General features: G+C 40.6%; 3 protein-coding genes across 3 annotated transcripts in view; all 3 read left to right on the top strand.

The window, feature by feature from the left end:
- The window catches only part of abcg1 (ATP-binding cassette, sub-family G (WHITE), member 1), a 281654-nt gene that overhangs the window by 191842 nt on the left and 73626 nt on the right, over positions 1–16186 (top strand). The gene's annotated exons all lie outside the window — the stretch shown is intronic.
- Positions 1226–8122, top strand: LOC126400624 (olfactory receptor 3A3-like). The gene is made up of 2 exons (XM_050061490.1): positions 1226–2156; positions 8109–8122. Exons 1-2 carry the CDS (start codon positions 1226–1228, stop codon positions 8120–8122), a joined length of 945 nt encoding a protein of 314 aa, XP_049917447.1.
- On the top strand, positions 7995–9915 carry LOC126403309 (putative gustatory receptor clone PTE03). The gene has a single exon (XM_050065902.1). It carries the CDS (start codon positions 8672–8674, stop codon positions 9620–9622), a length of 951 nt encoding a protein of 316 aa, XP_049921859.1. The 5' UTR covers positions 7995–8671; the 3' UTR covers positions 9623–9915.

Raw genomic sequence — 16186 nt, forward strand, 5'->3', positions numbered from 1 at the left:
AACGTAACCACATGTGTGTGTTGGCTAAACGTAACCACGTGTGTGTGTTGGCTAAACGTAACCACGTGTGTGTGTTGGCTAAACGTAACCACTTGTGTATGTGTGTTGGCTGAACGTAACCACGTGTATGTGTTGGCTAAACGTAACTACGTGTGTGTGTGTTGGCTAAACATAACTACGTGTGTGTGTTGGCTGAACGTAACCACGTGTATGTGTTGGCTAAACGTAACCACGTGTGTGTGTTGGCTAAACATAACCACGTGTGTGTGTTGGCTAAACGTAACCACTTGTGTATGTGTGTTGGCTGAACGTAACCACGTGTATGTGTTGGCTAAACGTAACTACGTGTGTGTGTTGGCTAAACATAACCACGTGTGTGTTGCTGGAGGAAAAAACATCAGTTGACGGTGTTGTACTGACTTAGTGCTTTTATTTTGAAAGAGACTGTATGCAAACTGTACAAAGACACAGCTTATTAACATATAACTTAAGTCACAAATACATTCCATGATATATTTTACCAGCAGGGGGCGACTCTGCAGTGGGCTAATTATGATGATTTTGTATTTTACCTTTCCAGCTTTGGCGGTGAAAACATACAAATCCTTCCACACACTATTAAAGCCTCTGTGTCCCATATGTTTACTGTTTGGATTTGAAATCCACACCTAGCTAAAGGAAAACTCAAGATTAGCCACCGCTATTGAGGCTGGGCAGATCTAGAGGAGAAGGCACACTTTGTAGATGAAACATATTTTGTATTCCATGTATAGGCTACACATTTAAACATTAAAATGTTATAAAATAACCATCATCTATTTGTGTATAACTTTTGTCGGAGTGCCTGAGGGGCCGAAGAGCAACATGTGCCTTTTTGTTTTTCAGTTAGAAACTCACAGCAGTTCCTGTGATGACGTCGTCGGGGCGCTGCTGTGGGCGCTGCTGTGGGCGCTGCTGGCTTGAAACGTTTAAAAGAAGCAGGAGAAGAGTTTGGGTTCAGTCAGGAGAGACTCAGGCTGGTGTTTGTAGTTTCTCACCTGGACACTGACTTTAAATCAGAGCGGTAAGTTTGTTTGTCAGGATGATAACTGGCTGTGAGGAGCCTGAACACTGTGCTGATTGTTTGAGCTCTGTCATGTTAAATCATCTGTAACTAACACAATGTGATGTGTTGGACTCTGTTTGCTCTCGTGCACAGTGACGCTGTTTTTAAAGCAGAAGCAGGATGATGATAAACTCCACACATGATGCATATTTCACTCTGGGTGCCTATGTTGACACTGAGTCCTTTAAATCCTTCTTTTTCCTGCTGATTATATTTTTATACATGTTGATTCTTTGCTCCAACCTCCTGCTGATTGTGGTTATCTGTGTGAACAGAAGCTTACATGAACCTATGTACATGTTTCTGTGCAGCCTGTTTGTAAATGAACTGTATGGTAGTACAGGGTTGTTTCCATTGCTGCTGCTTCAGATCCTCTCTGACATTCACACTGTCTCTGCTTCAGCTTGTTTCCTGCAGATTTTCTGTGTGTACTCTTACGGCAGTGTCGAGTTCACGAACTTGGCCGTCATGTCTTATGACAGATATCTGGCTATCTGTTATCCTCTGCAGTATAACACACGCATGACATCTGATAAGGTGATCATGCTCATTGCTGTGATTTGGTTTCCTCCTTTTGTTGCTGTGTTTGTAACGACAGTGTTGAGTGCGTCTGTGCAGCTGTGTGGGAGCGTCATCAATAAAGTCTACTGTGACAACCACTCCATCATAAAGCTGGCTTGTTATGACACCACAGTCAATAATGTCTATGAACTCGTTGCTTGTTCTGTCACAGTCTGTGTTCCTGTGTCTGTGATTCTTTACTCGTACATCAGGATCCTCAGAGTCTGTTTCTCTGGCTGTAAACAGACGAGACAGAAAGCCGTCAGCACCTGCACACCTCACCTCGCCTCTCTGCTCAACTTCTCCTTCGGGGTTTTCTTTGAAATATTACAGAGCAGGTTTGATATGAGCAGTGTGCCTGATGTGTTAGGAATATTTTTATCATTACACTTCCTCACGTGCCAGCCGCTCCTCAGCCCCGTGATGTACGGACTCAACATGACCAAAATTCGTGTCACGTGTAAAAATCTTTTTAGATTTTTCAGCGCGAGTAACACAAGAACAAAATAAATGTTTGTCTGTGGCTCAGCAGCTTCAGCAGGAAAATGTTTGTCAGGAAGGACAGAACACACACAGCTCATCTTATTTTCCTGTGTTATTGTCCCGTCATAAGAAGCAAAGACACATGATCTGAAAAACACAGCGTTATCAGTTTATTAGTTTCAATTTAAGTCATTTAAAAGTGTCTGCTGAGCATGAATGAAAAGTTTCTGTACAAGATTTTACTAAAGAAAAAAGGTCAAAGGTCACTGTGGCATTGTCATGTTTTGACATCATATGTCAGGTCGAGACATCACGGAGCAGAACTTTATTTCAATGGACTATTATCCCAGCTCCAAAGAATCCAGTTCGACTTCAAATATGACTAAAGACCTGTTTGCATACAGTCGCTTTCAAAATAAAAGCACTGCGTCGGTACAACACCGCCAACTGATGGATTGTTGGACCCATCCACCACCCGTCCCACCTGCCCTACTTTCGCCCTTTTAACTTTCGTTATTTTCCCGCCACATTATCCCCTATCACTGCCGGGCACCATTACATATTGGCGGTGACAAGCTGCGTATCATGCCAACGTGAAAGGATGTTTTATTTATTTATTTACCTTTATTTTCTCACAGTGGGACTCAAAGACTAAAGACTGTCCAGAGACGCTTCAGAAAACTTCAGTGTCCACTTGTTGTGGCAGTTTGTTGTAAACATGATGATGCTGTCACAGAGCGGTCTGAGGGGAGGTCATTATCAGCCCTCTGAGGACCAGTGAAACCAGTCCTGAGGTGTGCTCCTGCTGATTGGTCTCACTGGTCAACAGCTCTGAATGTAATTTGCTTCAGAGGGAATTGGTGGAAACTGTGTCGAGCGTGAAGACGCCTCAGGGACAGACATGTTGACGGGCTGAAATGACCTCTGACCTGAGGGACAGTGATGTAACTCTCCCAGCAGCAGCGGTCTCTGTGGACTTTAAGCTCAGCTGAGCTGCGTTCGTCCTGTTTATCTCTTTACATCTTTATTTCATCATGAAACATTATAATCAGGATGACTCTCTACACACTGATGCTGACGCTGCATTATTTTGGTAGTTTTGGATGCTCATAAATCAGATTGGTTGTCTTTTGAACAAAAGTCAGATTTAACCCTTTGCACAACAGAAACAGTCCACCACTGCCTACGTTTGTATTTCTGTTTATTGTGATGTCATTTCCTGGAGTATCTGTAAATACTTCACATCACTAAAATCTGTACAACCTGAGCTAAAATGTTATTTCAGTCAATAAATCACAATAATTGATAAAAGTATTGAAATTGCGTCATTGAGAAAAATGATATAAAAAATGGACGTTTTTCTTTGTCGGATTTTACAAAATAAAAGAAAAAACACTTTGATCCAAAAGATTTTTAATGTAAAAACATAAAGAAAATATGTCTTAGAACTTTGTAAGTTGTTTGAACTATGAAGTCAAAAGGCGTTTTCATTCCTCTGACGCCACCACATGTTTTGAAGTGGTGTGACGTTTTGAGATGACGTCATTACCAGAGTATGACATGATGACATGGAAGACTGAGGCCTCTCTGCTGCAAAAACAATGAATGTTGCAGAGGTTATGATTTTTTTGTAGACTGACATAGAGGATGATGCAAACAGTGATCTCCTGCAGCTGTTACAGGAAATTCCTGCAAAAAATTCCAGCTAAATATCACGTTTATATGACGTGTAAAGCACGGGAACATAAAGGAAAGATGTGATGACAGGACAGACAGAAGCTTCAGCTCTCTGCTGCAAAAACAACAAATGTTCTACAAGTTATAGTTTTTATTTCAGATGGATTTAATTAGGATGATGCAGACGGAGATCTGCAGCGTCTTTCTGCAGGAGGTGTGTCTTTAAATCGTTAGGGTTAGCATGTTTTAAGTTTCACTGCACACTTCATGAGCAGCTCCTCGAGTGTTGCATTATGGGACAACAGAAACCCTCCTCATTAATGGACCACGGGTCGTCCTCAACGACGCCTTCAACTTTTAAAGAACCTCAAGAACACTGGTTCAAAACTGATCCAGTTTCTCCTCAGTCATTAGGTCAACGTCCACACAGTTGAATGGACCTTTTTCACAGCAGACATTTTGACTTGTGTCAGTAGAAAAAGCACAGGTGAAATTGATAACATTAAGGATGGCTGAGTTCCATTCAGTGTCCCAGTAAACTAGTAACATTTAGCCAACATGGACAATACCAGGGTCTCCCCTAAGTGGAACGCAGCTGTCATTAGTGTCATTGAACACATCTGTGTTGCTCCTACTCTGACGTGTCAAAATGCCTGCCGTGAAAAAGGTCTATACACACTGTCGTTTGGTCATGTCGTCACTTCAAAATAAAACGTGTCAACTTACAAACTTGACACATTTGCAAGTCACTTGTGGTCCATTCAGAATGAAACTGTGACCCACTCTGGGACCATGACCCAACTGTTGGAATAGAATAGAATACTTTATTTGCCATGTCAACACAAGGTTGATTGGAATTTGTCTTAGTGTAGTCAAGTTAAAAAGGCATATCACACACAGGAACACATGGTACTGTACATGAAAGACAAATACAGTCACATTTAAAACACATAAATACATGATGAGCAGACCTTTCAACTTCTTTAAAAATGACTTAGTGCATTATAGTCCTTCAAGTACAGATCAGATAAGGTGCTTTACATACAGTACAGTTTAAAGTGCATTTAGTTAAGTATTATTGTGCTACAGGGTGATCGGGCATTGAGGTGTTTAATGGCCACAGGGTATGTGCTATTACATAAGTGGGATGTTCTCCCACCTAGACTTTCAAATCTTTTCCCAGAAGGAAGAAGCTGGAAAAGGGGTTTCGCAGGGTGGGAGGGGTCAGCTAGCGTTTTCTGCACCCTGTGGCTCATTCGGGAGTCGTAGATGGAGGCCACAGAAGGAATCTCACGTCCAGTGATTTTTGATGCAGTTTTTGCACCCTTTCCAGCTGCTTCCTGTCTGAGGCAGTACAATTGCCGTACCAGACCGCGATGGAGGGGACTAGAACACTCTCCGCCCCGGCATGGTAAAATTGGAGCATTGCCTCTCTTCCTACACCAAACTTCCTGAGCTGGTGCAGAAAGTGAAGTCTTTGGTGGGCTTTGCTTATCAGTAGGCTGGAGTTGACTTCCCACTTTAGAGTGTGGCATAGGGTGGTGCCAAGAAATTTAAAACTAAAGACTCTCTCCACTATCTGGTCATGAATGACCAAAGGAAGGTGGACTGCCCCTCCCTGTCTAAAATCAACTATAATTTCTTTTGTCTTTAAAACCAGGTCATTCACTTTACACCATGTCACCAGAGCATCCACCTCAGCTCTGTAGTCTGATTCATTGTTATTACTGATGAGCCCTGCAACAGTTGTGTCGTCGGCATATTTAAGACCTACAGTCATTGGTATGAAGAGAGTAGAGGAGGGAGAGAGGACACACCCCTGAGGGGCCCCGGTGTTAAGAGTTCTGGAACTGGAGAGCAGGTTTCCCACTTTAACTACCTGCTTCCTTTCTGACAGAAAGTCTAGGATCCAGTGACATATGGATTGTCTGATTCCCATCAACTGGAGTTTGCTAAATAACTTATTGAGCAATAAAGTATTAAAAGCAGAGCTAAAATCTATGAATAAAACTCTCACACATGTACCAGGTGCTGCTGAATGCTTTGGAGGCACGAAGACACAGCATCCTCTACAGATCTGTTGGCTCTATAGGCAAAGTGATAGCTGTCCATTTCAACACTAGATAAAATTTACAGACTAGTCGTTCAAATACTTTCATGACAATAGAAATCAAGGCGACAGGCCTGTAGTCATTCAGACAGCTGACATTTGATTTCTTTGGTACAGGGATAATCACAGCAGATTTGAATCTTTGCACTGTTAAAAATGTCTGTAAAAACAGAAGCAAGTTGGTGAGCGCAGCTCTTGAGAGTAAAGGCAGACACACCGTCTGGCCCTGCAGCTTTCCTAATATTCTGCTTGCGGAGCAGGGCTCTTACTTTGTGCTCTACGACCACAGGGGGAGGGGCAGAGAGTGATCTTATTGCAAGGTCCGAGTTGGATAAATTCACATTGACCCTGCAGAAGAATTCATTGAGCATATCTGGGAGCTGTGGATCTGCCTCTTGGACCGACTGTTAGTCTTATACCCAGTTATCGTCTCTAGTCCCTGCCAGACCCCCCTGATATCTCTAGCTTTAGTCTATCTTCTAGACTGTCTCTATACCTGGCTTTTGCTTTCTTAACAGCATGTGCAAATTCATATCTGGCAATTCTATACAGGTCTTTATCTCCACTTTTAAAAGCAGAATTTTTGTTAGTGCGTAGTGTTTTAATCTCTTTGTTGAACCATGGCTTATTATTACTGAACACAACCACAGACTTAGATGGAATACATGAGTCCTCCACAAAGTTAATATATGGTGTCACTGTGTCAGTAAAGTCGTCTAAGCCACAACATGCTTCCCTAAAAACATTCCAGTCAGTTTGTTCCATGCAGTCACATAGCAATTCTGCAGCCTCAGGTGTCCATCGTCGGATTGTCCTCATCTTGTGTTTAACAGTTTTTAATTGCTGACGATATGAATCAGGAAGATCATGTTATGGTCGGATCGCCCTAAAAGCACCCGCGTCACCGCACGGTATGCCTGAGGGATAGTACAGTAACACTGGTCGAGTGTTTTCTCACGTCTTGTGGCAAAGTGTATCTGTCGTTTGTACCTGGGGAGAGACTGTTCAGACTGACGTGGTTGAAATCCCCCATTAGCAGGAGGACCGAGTCCGGGTGCGTTCTCTCCATCTCCGTGACTTGCAGCCACTTGCTGAATGGCAGAATGATGGAACCGAAGTCCCTCTGTAGATAGAACGGTCGGCATTGAATCGCGAGGGCCTCCAGTTCAGGCGAACATGTTCAGTGAATCACAGTAGTGTTGGTGCACCACCTGTTGCTCACCAAGAAGCAGACCCCGCTGCCCTTCTGCTTTAGTGAATCCACAGTGCGATCCACTCAGAGCAGTGAGGAGCCGGCCTGGTGTAGCGCTGAGTCGGGTATTCCTTCGTGAAGCCAGGTTTCAGTGAAGCACTTCACCGAGCAGTCAGCAATGTCGCACCTCGAGCTGATGAGAAGGGACAGCTCGTCTGTCTTGTTAGCCAACGATCGGACATTAGACAGGATAATGCTGGGCAGAGGATCGCGATGTTTGCGCCTCCGTAGGCGTACTAGAGCCCCGGCTCTCCTGCCTCGCTTCCGGGGTAGTTGTTTGCGGCCGCCCTGGCCCAACAATCCCTCAACCGGCTTCGGAGTAATTAGAAAGTCGCTTGATGAGAACAACAGCCTTGGTGGAGACTGCTGGACACTGTCCCGTATATGCAATAGCTCATATTTTATCACACAGTCCACTCGATCAACACTTAAACAATCAGTAGCCAAAGTAACCAGAGCAGCACCATGCTCTGCTGTTGGGAACCACTGTGTTTAATGTGCATTTAATTTGAATTAACTTGAATTCATATGAACTTCAAAATGTTTTAAATGCAAAATAATGTAATTTTAAACATATAATTAATCCTGAGTTTAAAAATCAGCCCTAGTTTTTAATATTTTTATTTTCTCCTATATTTATGTCTCACAACCAAATTCCTCACATGTAAAATCCTCCTCAGTGATAACAAACTGGACTGTGACTCATGATGAGGGGGCGTGGCCTCAGCCTGGTCGCCCCGTACGTGTCTCTGTGCAGGTTTGAGGTGTATAAGAGCTGCTGATCTTCGTCTCTGTCCTCCAGCCGCTCGGCAGGATGTTGAGCAGCTCTGTGTGATGTCACCTGTCAGCTGCTGATGTGTCTCATGTCTCACTGTGTCTCTGTCCTGCTCATGATGTCATGTGTCTCTGTTTGTCCACAGTGAAGGACAGATGAAGGACAGGAGTCTTCCTCTGTCTCATCTGTGTCTCTGAGTCCATCTGATGTCTTCTCTCAACATTTAAACATTTGTGTCGCACTGTTTTCAGGTTTCACTGCTGACGAATGTGTTTCATGTGCTCATGGTTCATGTGTTCACTCTGTGGTTTGACTCTGATGTGATTCACTGCTGACGAATGTGTTTCATGTGCTCATGGTTCATGTGTTCACTCTGTGGTTTGACTCTGATGTGACTGAGTGATGTCTGACAGTTTGACTCAGGTCAGGTCCTGAACATGTGTCACTGTGTCTCTGTTTAAACAGCTCAGTGTTTCATGTGCTCATATCTCAGTGTGTCACAGTGTTTCTTTGTCGCCTGGTTTCACTCACGAGACATGTGTGGCTCAGATTGTTCTGTCGCTGTGCAGAGGTGAGGTGACACCTTTGGTTTGACATGTGACGGTTCCTGTTGTGTGTGACGCTGTGACGCTGTGACAGAGTGACAGTGTGACGGTGTGACAGTGTTTCAGGGTGTTAAGGTGTCACACGGTGACAGAGTGTCAGGTGATGATGATGATGCCGAATAACTCGGAGCTTGTGTTTGTGCTTCAGGGTCTCAACGACTCTGTGACAAACCGCCAGCTGTTCTTCGCCTTCGCTCTGATGTCATACCTCTTCACCATCTTCGTCAACCTGACGCTCATCGTCACCGTCTGCCTGGAGAAAACGCTCCATGACCCCATCTACATCTTCCTGTGCAACCTGTGTTTTAACGGCCTCTGCGGAGCGTCCAGTTTCTACCCGAAGCTGCTCCACGACCTCCTGGCCGATGCCCAGGTCATCACGTATGCCGGCTGTCTGTTGCAGCTGTTTGGCGTTTACTGCTACGTCTTCTGTGAGTTCACCAGCCTGACCGTCATGGCGTACGACCGCTACCTGGCCATCTGTAAGCCACTGCAGTACCGCACGCTGATGACGGTGCAGAGGGTGGCGCAGCTGCTGCTGCTCACCTGGTGCTTCACGCTGCTGGAGACGGCGATCGGCATCACGCTGACAGCCAGCCTGCCGATCTGCCGGCGCCACATCAAGAAGATCTTCTGCACCAACTGGGAGGTGGTGAAGCTGTCGTGCTCCAACACCACCGTCAACAACATCTACGGCTTCGTGCTCATGTTCTCGCACATCTCACAGATCGCACTTATCCTTGTGTCCTACACACACCTGGTCCGAGCCTCGCTCAGGCTGCATTCCGACCGCAGGAAGTTCATACAGACGTGTCTGCCACACCTCGCCACGCTGCTCATCTTCACCAGCTCGCTGGTGTTTGACACCATGTACGCTCGTTATGGCGGTGGCGGCGGCACGCTGCAGGCGCTGCAGAACCTGCTGGCCGCAGAGTTCCTGGTGGTCCCGCCCCTCATTAACCCCATCATCTACGGCATCAACCTGCATCAGATCCGCTCCAGGATCCTCCACAACTTCACCGCCAGACCCGTCATCCAGAAACCACTTCCATAAAGAAACCTACAGCACGCTACGGAGGCAGATTGGTGTCAGAATTATATGCAGAAACAACCCGAGTGTTAATGTGTAAAAACAACTCACACAAATACAGAAGTATGATTTTTAAACTAAAAAAAAAAAAGAAATATAAAACAAATCTGTAAAAACACAAATTTAAATAAATTTGCAAATAAATGAAAAACTGAAACCTTTTTGTGAATCTCAATGTTACATTTGCAGATTTGCATTTTACACACTTAGTCTTTTTTTTAAATTGCAGATCTGTTTTATACTTGACGTGAAATATTTCGGGGAGTTTACAATAATTTTTTGTATTATTGGAAGTTGTTTTATATATTTACAGATTACACATGTACACACGGGTTGTTGATCCGTTTGTACAAATAACATTGACACAAATTTGTCTCCATATGTTAATTTAATAAAGACAATCTCAAATGGGTTTTTTTTATTATTTATTTGTAAATTAATTAAATGTATTCACAGATAATTTGTTTATGTAAAATATTTTGGGGAGTTTGTAAATCTCCTTTTTTTTGTATTTTTGGAAGTTGTTTTATATTTACAGATTACACATTTACACACGGGTTGTTGATCTGTTCACATAAATAATATTGACACAAATCTTTCTCCGTACAGCTCCTGTACCTCATCTGATGCAAAACTGCAAAAACAAAATTGATTCAAGTCAAAAAATAATAAATAAGTAAAGCAGTACATCCAGTAAAGTCACAGAAACACACCAATATACAAAATACATAATTAAAATTAATTTGATATTTTACATTTGACACTAATTTTAATATTGTAAAAATAAACCATGAATCACTTTCTGGTTTTCTTTTTTTATGTTTGAGTTTTATGTCATGAGTTTAAAGAACTCAAAGGAAAAAAATAAATAAATAAATAAATAAATAATATAAAAAAATAATATATAATACAAATAATCACAGTAGTAAAAGAAAACTTATTATACCAATATTAATTTATTTATTTTGTCTCAGTCTTGAAAACTAGAAAAAAAAGTGTGATAAAAAATATTATATTTTATAAAGATATTATGTTTTTTAAAAAAAAATAAATGTCTTAAACATAAATAAACATATTTTCACTCTCACTGAATGTGGTGATCAGAGGAAATAAAAACATCTCAGATTTAAAGAATAAAATTAAAATATTAAGAAAGAAAGAAAAGCAGTATTTTTCCGAAAGAAACGTCACAATAACTGAGAAACTGTGAAAAAAGTTGTAATAATTAAAAACGTATGACTTGTTGTATTTTAATTGATATTATTATTGTAAACTTTTTTTTTTTTTAGAAAAGTAGCACTTGCAATATTTTGTATTAATATAAAATATTCTTTAGAAATTATGACGATGAAATTATAACATCTTTTTAATCTTACTATTATTCTTTAACTAGGACTTGTAATATTAGTGTGTGTTTTAAAAGAGAAGTAATATTTTAAATAATATTGACATATATATATATATATATATATATATATATATATGTATTGTTTTTAGAAATGTAGTACTTGTAACATTTTTAATTAATATAAAATATTTTTTAGAAATTATGACTTGTAACATTTTTATATTAATGTATTTTTTAAAGAAAATAATCCCGTGTTTTTAATATTATAAATATATTTTTTAGATTATGACTTGTAATATTTTAAATTATATTGATATATATTGTTTTTAGAAAAGTAGCACTTCTAATATCTTATAAATAAAAAAATATCTTTAGAAATTATGACATGTAATTTTTTTATATATTAATATAATATATATTATATAATATTTTTACATGTTTTTTTATATATTATTATTTTTAAGTATGACTTGTAATATTCTTTGATATTAATGCAATTTTTTAAAAAGAAAATTGTATAAGAAAATTATAACTTGTAATAGTTTATAAATAGCAGCGACTGCGCCTATGACAGGTCAAAGATGGCCGACCAGCTCTGGAATAAAGCGCACAGTGACATTCATGTACAACAGATCACTGTGATCCAGCACCGGTGAAGACACAGCAGCAACAGCAACGGGTGTTTTCAGCCTCGTTTCTGAAATCAAACTTCAGCTTTTACAGATCATGGACCTGAGGTTTGAAACAAACTAAGTCACTGAGACAGAGACGCAGATATTTATAACACGTGACCACCATCATTAATCAGAGAGCCCCAAATCCATTAAAGACACAAGACACGTCCAGCTTCCATCTGTAGGCCTCACAGTTTACCTTTCTGTACTTAAAAACTACAACTCCCAGGAGGCAGAGCTTTGACCACAGGCGTGTTACATTAGACTGACATCGTTTCCTTTTACCTGTTGGTCCAGTGATGCCTCGTGTTCACTCTGATGAAACTCAACAGTAAAGTGAAACACTGCAGAGTGTGCCGACATCTTGAGTCCATAGATTGTTTTTAATTATTATGACTTTGAAACATTTTTATGACTTTTTTCATAGTTTTTATTATATTTATTTTCTGAGGGGAAACAGTCACATCAGGTCGTTTCTTCAACAACAAATTTAATGAGAAATTTAACGTTTCTAAATTTGACCTCTGTCACACATTGTGGTCTCTGCAGTGAACAGCTGTGTGACAGACATGTCCTTATATGTCCATGAGTCTTGATGCTGTAGTTTCATATCATGCCACACACTGCCACCCACTGGCCAGGTGCTGTCAGTGCAACACAAATCTCTGAAAACCAAGATGACCGACAGAAAGCACGAGATGTGCAGCTCAGGAACATCCTGCCAATCCTTCTGGCAGGTAAATAAAATGTGGCAACATCAGGTAACATCTCAGGAGTCACACGGGTGTTAAGATAAGCGTTGATTATATGAGTCACAATCTGTGGGGGAGATTGGAATATCCAAATACAACCCAAATTTGATTCTACAAATCTTCACAAGAGGAGGAATCCTAATTCAATATTCATGCAGAAAATGCTAAAGAACTTTGGTTTGATAGATATATGGAGGGACTTACACCTCACAGAAAAGCAATTCACCTACTACTCCCCTCGCCATACAGAGTACTCCAGATTGGATTATTTCTTTATCTCAACCAGAGATAGACATAGGATAAGTGATTGCAAAATTGGCATTAGAGATGTCTCAGACCATTCAGGAGTATATCTTACACTACACTTAGATAACAAAAGGAAGAATACGCTATGGAGACTCAATACTAGTACACTGAATGATAGAATATGTAAGGAATTTATAAAAGACGAATTGAAAGAGTATTTGCTAAATAATGATAATGGAACAGTATCACCAAATGTGTTGTGGGATGCCTGGAAGGCAGTACTCAGGGGTAAACTTAAAGCTTATACTGCCCACAGGAAAAAGGAGAAATATAGACACTTAAAGGAACTGCAATCAAAATTGAAGAACCTAGAAACTCAACACTCAACTCAAAGAGACCCACAAATATTGGCCCAACTAAAATGTACACAACAGGAAATTAATCAGATTTATGATGAAGAAAATGAGAGAAAAATGAGGTTTACTAAACAAAAATATTATGAAACTGGTACCAAGGCTATGAAGCTTCTGTCATGGAGATTACGTAAGCAACGACCAGAAAGAACTGTTTACAAAGTAAGAAATCCAAAAAGTAATAAAATGTGCCATAAACTAGAAGAAATTCAGCAATCTTTTGAAGCCTACTATAAGGACTTATATACCCAGCCAGATAAAGCTGACAACTCAACAGTTGTTCAATTTTTAAAGTCTCTGGATCTTCCCTCAATAGGAGAACACCAGAACAGCGTGCTGACTGCAGAGATAACTCCCACTGAACTGGGTGACGCCATTTCTCGATTGAAGACCAACAAAACACCGGGGTCAGATGGGTTTGTTAGTGAATGGTACAAAACATTCAAGCTTGAGTTGATCCCAATACTCCTCAGGTGCTTTAACCACACCCTTAAGGAAGGCAAGATGCCCCAATCTTGGACTGAGGCTGTAATATCAATAATCCCTAAGGAAGGCAAGGATAAGGGAGAATGTAGTTCATACAGGCCAATATCTATTTTGAATACCGACTATAAGCTATTCGCCTCAATTATCGCCAAAAGGATTGAACACATTGTCTCTGAACTGATAGATCCAGACCAAACGGGGTTTGTCCGAGAAAGACAAACACAGGACAATATTAGGCGAACCCTTCATGTGGTTGACTATGTGGTTAAAGAAAAAATTAGTGCAACGCTGATCAGTTTAGATGCTGAGAAGGCGTTTCGATTCGGTTGGGTGGGGCTACCTTTACCAAGTATTGGAACAATTTGGCTTTAATGAAAAATCAGTACAATGTATTAGATCACTTTATTCAAACCCCACCGCTAGAATAAGAATCAACGGACACCTAACACAATCCATCAAGCTAGAGAGAGGCTGTCGCCAAGGTTACCCCCTTGGCCCCGCCCTCTTTGCACTTTTTATTGAGCTCCTAGCCCAGGCAATAAGGGAGGATCCAGAGATTAAAGGGATTGTAATGGGAGATAACGAATACAAGATAAGTTTATTCGCAGATGACATTTTGCTCACCTTGACAAACTCAGAGAGAAGTGTACCTAAATTGATGTCCCTTTTGAGACTGTTTAGCTCATATTCAGGATATAAATTAAATACACACAAGTCCCAAATACTCACTTATAACTTCATATCGGATGCTGACTTGCGAAGCAGATTTGACTTCAAATGGGACACCCCTGCTATCAAATATCTGGGGGTTTGGATCCCAAAAGACATTTCCAATATATATAAAAGTAATTATGGATCGGTTATTAAGACAATCAAAGCAGACCTTGACAGATGGACCATACTGCCTCTAGACATGTCTAATCGGATTGAGACAATAAAAATGAATGTCCTCCCCCGGTTGATGTACCTGTTCCAGTCACTCCCTGTTGAAGTCCCCCCTAAAGATTTTAGTGAATGGAATAGAATGATTTCAAGATTTGTGTGGAACAGTAGGAGGCCCCGAATTAAATATAAGACTCTACAATTATCTAAAGATAAGGGTGGACTTTCTCTCCCATGTGTGGAGGATTATTTCATTGCCGCCCAGCTGAGACCACTGGTATGCTGGTGTAATCCAAACTATTCAGCCAAATGGAAAGATTTGGAATTAATACAATTTGAATCACCAGCACAGTCAATATTAGGTAATTGTCAACATCATTACCCTTACTTGGACAAGTTAAACCAATGGACCAGAGTCGCCCTTAAGGTGTGGTTTAAAACCTGTAAAAGGCTCCACCTTGAGAAACATGCAAGAATACTGAAGTGGGTGGCATATGATTTAGAGTTTATACCATCGGGTTTAGATATGCGATTTAGGCAGTGGGCACATAATGGTATAACAGCGTACTGCACTATAGCAGGTGAGAATGGCTTAGAGTCTTTTACCTACATCTCAAATAAATACAGACTGGGAAGAGAAGATATGTTCAGATATTTCCAGGTCAGAGACTATTTCAATAAAGAAATCAAACAATTAGACAATACTGAATCCAATTTGATTAATATATTTACTGATGCATATAAGGCTAAAGACAGCAAACACTTAATATCACAAATTTATAAAAGACTACAAAACTCCAAAAGCCATTCCACTTTCCAGGTTAAGCAGCAATGGGAGAGGGAGTCTGGTCTGGAGATATCTGAGGATGACTGGAGGGATATTTGGGAAGGTCAGGCCAGGACCACCAATTCCAGAGCCTGGCGAGAATTCTGCTGGAAGAACATAATAAGATTTTTTATCACTCCAAAACTGAAATTTAAACAGCAGGGTTTCTGGGGTCAGGATATATGTTGGAGGCAGTGTGGAAAGTCAATGGCAGACCACTATCATGTATTCTGGGCCTGCCCCCTTATCCAACCATATTGGCAAGAGATTGCTGAAGAAATACAGACAATTTTCGGACTAGAACTAGAGTTTTCCTTTATTGCAATGTATTTGGGTAAAATCCCAGATGGACTTATGGCCCAGGATAACTATCTTTATAAAGTACTCTTGACTGCGAGCAAGAGGGCCATTACACGGAAATGGCTGCAAACAAAGCTGCCATCAAGGGATGACTGGACCACAATTGTTGATGATATACATCGTATGAAAAAACTAACCTTCACCTTAAGATTACAGGCTGAGCAGTATACAAAGTACTGGGAAAGGTGGACTTCATATTCTGTGGAATGTAACTCACTGACTGTGTGAATATAAAATATAACACAGGTGTTAAGATAAGTGTTGATTATATGAGTCACACACAGGTGTTAGGATAAGTGTTGATTATATGAGTCACACACAGGTGTTAAGATAAGTGTTGATTATGAGTCAGTGAGTTATTGTGTGCACAAACACAAACAAACACAGTTTACAGTTTTCTGGTGTTTTATTGGTGGATCATCAGAGAGCCACATCGACAGGAACACACACAGAGGTCTCACTCTGTCCTCTTTACAAACAACCACACTGAAAACAGAGTGCTTTAACACAACAACAACAACAACAACATAAATATGTTTCT

Source organism: Epinephelus moara, chromosome 2, assembly GCF_006386435.1.
Source record: "Epinephelus moara isolate mb chromosome 2, YSFRI_EMoa_1.0, whole genome shotgun sequence".
In the NCBI taxonomy this organism is placed as follows: domain Eukaryota; kingdom Metazoa; phylum Chordata; class Actinopteri; order Perciformes; family Serranidae; genus Epinephelus; species Epinephelus moara.